The sequence below is a fragment of the Rhinichthys klamathensis genome, unplaced genomic scaffold (genome assembly GCF_029890125.1).
Source record: "Rhinichthys klamathensis goyatoka isolate OS25496 unplaced genomic scaffold, OSU_Roscu_1.1 h1tg000271l_1, whole genome shotgun sequence".
NCBI lineage: Eukaryota > Metazoa > Chordata > Actinopteri > Cypriniformes > Leuciscidae > Rhinichthys > Rhinichthys klamathensis.
This window is the reverse complement of record NW_026606791.1, coordinates 1,228,280-1,235,661: the sequence shown is the minus strand read 5'-3', so window position 1 is coordinate 1,235,661 and position 7,382 is coordinate 1,228,280. Positions and strand designations below refer to the sequence as shown.

Genomic DNA, 7,382 nt, shown 5'->3' with positions numbered 1-7,382 from the left:
ATATGCGTTTCGGTATTTAGACTGAAAATATTTTATATATAATTATATGCATTTATATGCTTTTTACAGAATGTACATGTACTTAAAACTGTTAAATAAAGTTTATTTTAAAGTTGGTTTCCATGATGGTGCAAAAAAAGAGCAGATTGTGGCTTTAGTGACTGTATCATAAATACAGATCATTCTTTTAGATTACAATCTGTCTGCTGACAAATGGGTTTGGCTCAACTATGCTCACATTCAGAGAAAACTGAGTGTGAAAATGGATCCAATCAATCAAAATTATATCAAAAAACTTTTGAAGCCATTTCAGTTCCAGTGGTGGCATATTTACTGTGTTTGACCTTTGTCAAACATTGTCTATCCATTTTACAAAGCTCTCCAAGATTAAAGGTGCAAGCACATTGCTGAAATTTCAACAAAATTTCTTTCACTGTTCATTATCACTAATATAGTGTAGTGCACAGCTCACACAGAAGTCACTTTCAAACCATCAGCTTTCTGTTGGTCAACCTGGCAAATTCACACGACCAACTTGAACATGAGCGAAACCTGCATAGGCAACTCTTACACCCTCAAGCCAAACTCCCAATAGCATGGATTCCTATTGAAATCACTGTAAAAAAATGTTTTATTGTCAATAGTTTAGCAATGCACAAAGCACTGCTCACATGGAGGACATGTTCAAACCAACTAAACCAGCTTTCTGTTGGTTAACTCTGCAAATTCAAAATACCAATGGGCTATATGCACGCATAACTTCCGCGTTTGACGCAAGGATGCTCTTGCGTTTCCGGTTGGGGAGATTTAAAGAGGAGGAAAACCGAGGAAAATGGGATTATGGCAGAGTCTTCAAAATTTACTGTCCTCTCGTCTTTGAAACGAAACTTTAATACGTTTAGATGTAATTTTATATATAGTTATGTTTATTTAATATAATAAACAAAGAAGTATAAACAAAATGAGGGGTGTCTGTTTTTGTGACTAACGTTTCTTTAGTATAGCAATAGAGTATAAAAACCAATATAAATTCTCGGTATAGCATTGGACTCTACGATCGGCATCCTTCTAGTAATCTAGCATCCTTAGACCTTCACCGGAAATACCGCCGTGCATAGAGCCCATTGGATCCTGATGCAAAATCCACATTGGGAATTTTTCCATGCTTATGTGAAGATTTTCAGTCATGTGAATTGCTATTGAAACTGGATTTTGCAGGCAAAATGACACTGAGCAATGGTAAACGTTACCATAATTCTAGAATTGGTCAATTTAGCAAAATTAACAAAAAATTTGGCAGCAAAAAAAGGTTTATTGTCAAAAGTATAGCAATGCATGGAGCAACGCTCACTCAGGGCGTTCAAACCAAGCTTTCTGCTGGTCAACATGGCAATTTGTGAGACCATTTGGATCTTAATGCAAAATCTTCATAGGGAAATTTCTCACGCTTATGCAGAATTCTCCAACGCGTGAATTCCAATTGAAAATGTTTTTAAGCCACGGTAAACGTAACCGCACCTTTCATTTTTATTTCTCTCTTCTTAATACACACACACATATACACACAAAAACACCATTATTACATAGACTTTATTGTGATTAATACATTGATACATAATCTGTTAGGGATCTTTGAGGGGGATTAATGACATTTCTTTGAGCTTCCACATGGCCATCAAATACTGGAAGACCAGAAATGTGCAGGTGGCCCCAGAGGGGCGTCCCGAGTCCTTCAGCTCTACGATCTCACGGCATGCAGAGAGCATCAGACCTTCACAGCACTACGCCTGCTCTGACAACAGACGTGCACAGTCAGGTCAAATGTTTGGGCATGTTTTCAGCTGGCCACATCTCTGGGCTTAAACGTCCAAGTCATAATACTGCAAAAAGAGACATTTCCCCATCAATTTTCTGTGTGTCTCTGCAACTTGTGTCAATGTGCCTCTTTGTAATGTTGCAGTAACAGGCGTTCTCATCATCGCTGTCATCCATAAGCCCCGGAGACTGGCTCTGGTTGCACCAGTCATTTCATCACCCTCGAACGCCCAGGTCACCTTATATATGGTTCCCATGTTACCACCGACGAGATGAGCCAGTCTCAAGAGACCGGTTACCTGATGAAAACTCCCAGCCGACAACTCCACATTCACATTGGATTAGCGTTAATGTTGTGTGCATATAGAAATGTATTTATTGGGACAAATTTACAAGGAAAATGTACAACTGAGATTATACTTCAAGGACAGTAGCGCAAACCATATCACTGTCGCACATAACAGCAATATGGGAAGTAGTTATGTACACGGTACACTAATAAAGGTATAAATATATAATTGCTATATGTATTTATATATGTATATATATATTCCTTCAGATGCCCCACCCCCCCCGGAAAGGCTTCCTAAAACATGTTTCTCCTGGCGTAACTACAGCACTCCCAGACAGATCAAAGGACTTACAGGAAAGGGCACCACACGTTAATTTGCATGTTACACCACATTTTTACAGCAACACGGTACTGAATATTACATTAAGTAGTGGTGTTTGGTTATATAGAGCCTGTGTGAACGCACAGACAAGACATTTTAAAAACAGGGGATTTGAGGTTAGATATTAAAAGTGCTTGAAATAGATGCAATGCTACAGGTGATGACGGTAGTAGGACTTAAAACCCAATGTTTTATGACTCCTGGGAAAGTCTGGAGCTACATTTCTTTTGGAAACATTCTGGAACAGCCATTATCGCCCGTCCTTATCCTCAAGACTAGAGGACCTCAGGCAGCAAATGGGCAAAAATGTGTTCATGAAACTTTCGTTGGGACACCAACGAAGAAGAACCCACCCATGCAGACCATTTCCAGAAATTAAGTGCAATGTACACTGTTTATCTGCTGTGCCTCTATCAGGGCTTCTTAGGAGCCAAGTGGAGGGTGTACAATCAGTTATGGGGGTCTAGTGATGTGGCCTCGTTACTTTTGTACCGAGTCTGTGAGGTGGTGGTGGTGGGGGGGGGGGGTGTTATTCAAAGGACCATATTTCAATGTCTTGCACATAGAAGTCCTCCGTTTTCGAGAGCATTGGATTTCCAAAGGTCTTACATGAGTGAGTTCTGCCATGATAGAGGTCGCCATCCAACCACAGGCCAAATTCACCGCTAAAAGGAGAAAATGAAAATTACTTTAGACATTAAGTGAAGTCACTGATTAATGAAGTGTCTGGCATTGGCAACTTTTTCTCTTTACATACCCTCCACCACCAAAAGCTAAGGAATCCATATCTCCTTTGATGAAGAACATATTGTCACCAGTCCATTTGAAAACCTAGAAAGGTTCAAGTTACTTAGCAATGTTAACAGTCAAGGCAGGAACAGACAATATACAAAGACATACAATAAATATATACTGTATATATACACACACACACCTATATATATATATATATATATATACACACACACACACACACACACTTTAATATAAAAATACATTGTATTACTATTAATGCCTCTAATATACATTAATAAAACTATATATAACCTTCATCTAAGATCTACATCTACACTTAATCTATTCATGTATTCCCACCTCTAAGTCTGGACTGAAGCTGAAAACGAAGGTCTCTCCGGTGCCATAGAAGCCGTCACTGACTTTAAATGGCTCTGAAGCGAGAGCTCCAAACAGCTGTCAAAAATAAGAAAAAAATATTGTTTGAATATTTGATGAACTACATGCTGTGAAACCTATGATTTAGATAACTACATCTACAGATTTCCAAAAACAATTATGTAAAGCCATACACTTCAGCTAGAACCCATAAGCTCAAGCATACCTGTCCATCACTGTCCTTGATCACCATGAGAACCGGGGAGTCCTGGCTCTGCATGGTGCGATACAGGCTCTTGATGCTCATGCCGTGTTTGGACGTGCTGAACGCCAGGGACCAGGGATAGCCGATCGTCCTGGGTGGGAGGTGCTTGGCCAGCTTGGGATTGAGGTAAAAAGTCAGAAGTGAGTATAGAAAAGCCCCCAAAAGATCAGGACAGTGCAGAAAAGGCACCTGTGAAGTAACTTTAATGTAAAGGTTACTCAAAATAAGGGCCTCTGGGAGCCAATTATACAACTGAAATACCACAGGTAGACAATGAAAATGTCATGGAAGTCCCATGAGCACTATCCAAAGGATGAAGGAGTGGTTCCAATAGTGCATCAGAGTTGAATATGATGAGGTCAACATAGATATGGACCAAAATAAACTACAGCTTGCCTTCTCGATTTGATCGGGTTGCAGCAGGTCACTGGGCTCGGTCAGACTGGGCCTGAAAGATTCGGGTTCTGGGTCACTCTTCACCACGTGTTTGGAGTTCACCTCTTCCTTGGTTGTGATCTGATTAAAAGAAAGAAAAAAGGACTGATAAACAAAGTCCCATCATCTGCTTTCCCCAAAATTTCACAAATATTGTCTTACATTGAGAGAGCACAACTATGTGGAACTATGTGGTTAAGCCTTTATATTTATGGAATCTATCTATCTATCTATCTATCTATCTATCTATCTATCTATCTATCTATCTATCTATCTATCTATCTATCTATCTATCTATCTATCTATCTATCTGTACTGTAGGTAAATGGAATCATCAATATCAGATAGCATAATCTGAGCTATCTATAATGCTATATAAACAGTACTCTCAAAGTAAGAAAACACCTGCAAAAGTTTGAAATAGTATCATGTCCAGTCACAGAGGGTATAAACAGTACAGCTTAATAAAGGAGAAAGTCGCACTACAGGATGTGAGGAGTGAAGCTTACAGCGACACACATTTATCAGCCAAAAGAATCAGGCTTTAAATCTGCTAATGTGTGCTTCTACATCAGTACAAGCTAACTGATGTAGACAGAGGAAGATGGATGGATGGAGATTAGCGAGATTTGGCTGGCAGGAGAATGTTACAAAGGGTCTTACTTTGGGAAGGCTTATCTCTCAGGTTAAGGAATATAAAGAATAACTGTAGTTTAACACAGGGATAAAGGTTAGCAGGAAAACAGGGTAGTTCCCCAACCAACAGCAATGCAGACCAAGGCAAATATCCAAGGACCACATGACAATTTTCCATCCACAAACATCAGACTTGGAGCTGATATATGTTTTTTAGTATAGTTATAACAAAGTGTTCAATAAAGCCTCGCATTCTTGGATGTTTGCACTGTTTTCATGTTAGCAGGGAATAGAGTTAGTAAGACCTCTTCAACACACTTTCAGGAATGGTTTTTCCTTTAAAATCAACATGAAATGACACTCACAATCCATTTTACGTCAATCATACAAGCTTGACCACTTATTTAATTCTGGCTAATGTAATAACCATTTCCTACAACATTTACCTTCCAATAGTGACTACATAGTTAAAGGGATAGTTCACTGAAAAATGAAAACTGTCATCAATTACTCACCCTTGTGTCATTCCAAACCCATTAGACTTTCGCTCAAGCTTCAGAACACAAATGGTCAGGTTTATATGCTAATAAAATCCTAAATTAAATTGGTTCATCATATAAAGCAATCATGTCTCTTCTAAAGACTTGTATTAAACTGCTTGATTCATTTGGGTTTTTTACGATCTCTTTATGAACGTTTTTGAAGCTTTAGTGTTTTGGATGAATAGACTTTCAATGGAGGAACAGAAATCTGAGATTTCATTTAAAAAAAAACACCTTCATTTGTGTTCTGAAGCTGAACAAAAGTCTTATGGATTTGGAAAAACATGAGGGTGAGCAAATTATGACAGTTTTCATTTTTGGGTGAACTAACCCCATTTACCATTAACACAGCCTTGGTGACATCAGGGGGAAAAGGTGGCGCAAATTATTATTGTGATCTAAAAATAAATAATTGATATAATTTATAATATAATAGTAAATTATTGCATTTTGATTAAAGAGTACAGAAAAGCCATTGGAACAAGATGCAGTGACGAATCAGACACAGTACCAATTTATAAATAAAGAAAATTGGTTTTATTGTAATTTCATGTTGACTTTAATAGTGTGATGAATGCTGTCTGAAGAGTAAGTCAGAACAAGCACTGCAGTCAAATGCACCAACTTTGTGTTTGGATACTTGATCAAACCCTTCTGGAAGGGGCTCTGGGGGACAGCATGTGACTAATTACTATGAAACTTGATTTGCTTTATTTATTGCTTCCTCATTTTCAAGCCATCGAAAACCCATCCTGTCATCCAGATATCCAATTTCAGAAAATACTGCAGAAACTCTATCAGCCTTTAAATGTCATCTCATATAAAAACGGCTATATCTCAACTCAGGGCCAGTTTTATTATTCCACACTCCACATAAAGACCAGTGCAATCTGCTGATCAAGGGGAACAAATTCTGTAATACAGACAGTAATGCATTCTTATTTAGATCAAACATAAGAATAATCTTCTTTTATTCTATTTGTGAAAAATCTGATATTGGTAGATTCATACGTGATGATACTCTGACAGTAACTGTCAGTTCATGTTGTAGTTAATGTTCCTTGATCGGCAGACATGATGTGGCCTTTGTGATGGTTTGTGTGGAGTTGAGCGTGTGGCACCTGAAGACGTTTGCAGAGCGAGCGCAGGTCCTCACTCTTTAGAGCATCTATCCGCCGGTAATACTCAGTCACAGAAACTACCTAATGCACAGACAGAATAGTGGTGTTGCATGAGAAACAGCCCGACACCAAACAATTAGTATGTGAGGGAAGAGAAGTTACGTAACACACTTCTCTTCTTCTTAAACTGATCAATTGGAAATGGAGGAAGGGACATGTTAGTGAGAGATCAAAACATTTACTTTCTTTGCACAACCTAAATGAGAAATCCAAAACAAAAACTGCAATATATAACCACTAAATGACTGAGAAAAACACTTTAATTCCCTCTTGACCCATGTGTTTACGCAGACAGCTGCAGTCAGGTCTCATGTGCCGTGAATCAGTTTAATCTAACAGGATTCACCTGACGAGATCAAACAGCTCCATCTCAAAGACAGATCACACGTCTCCGAAAAGACATCTGCAATGTCCACAGACCAGCTGCTCATAAGTATGTCATGCCGCAAAGCAACATAAAACAGTGTTTTCAAAGCTGAAATATAGAATTTAACACTATGATATGGGTGTAACAAGAGGTGTGGCTATGGGTCAGTTGTCTGCATACATTTTTTCTTTGATACATTTACTATTTTGAAAGTATTATCCATTTATGAAGCCTATTTGCTCACATCTGCAATCCATTCCAGATATATCACATAATAAAATGTAAGCATATGCATATAATACCCAATGTAAATTCACTAACATAGGCTACAGCTGAAATTGTTTCAATAAAAAA

The 7,382-nt window shown here is 38.3% G+C and overlaps 1 protein-coding gene across 3 annotated transcripts in view; it reads right to left on the bottom strand.

Moving 5' to 3' along the window:
* Positions 1-2,402: 2,402 nt before the first annotated feature.
* Positions 2,403-7,382, bottom strand: part of oxr1b (oxidation resistance 1b) — a 57,142-nt gene continuing 52,162 nt past the window's right edge. For 2 of the 3 annotated variants that reach the window (XM_056268330.1, XM_056268332.1), the window contains 6 exons: positions 6,602-6,682; positions 4,264-4,383; positions 3,829-3,981; positions 3,585-3,680; positions 3,247-3,320; positions 2,403-3,154 (listed from right to left, as the gene is read on the bottom strand). In XM_056268330.1, coding sequence (XP_056124305.1) covers positions 3,019-3,154; positions 3,247-3,320; positions 3,585-3,680; positions 3,829-3,981; positions 4,264-4,383; positions 6,602-6,682 — 660 coding nt within the window. In that variant the 3' untranslated portion in view covers positions 2,403-3,018. The remainder of the gene's footprint in view (positions 3,155-3,246; positions 3,321-3,584; positions 3,681-3,828; positions 3,982-4,263; positions 4,384-6,601; positions 6,683-7,382) is intronic. The other variant, XM_056268331.1, reaches the window with a different exon arrangement.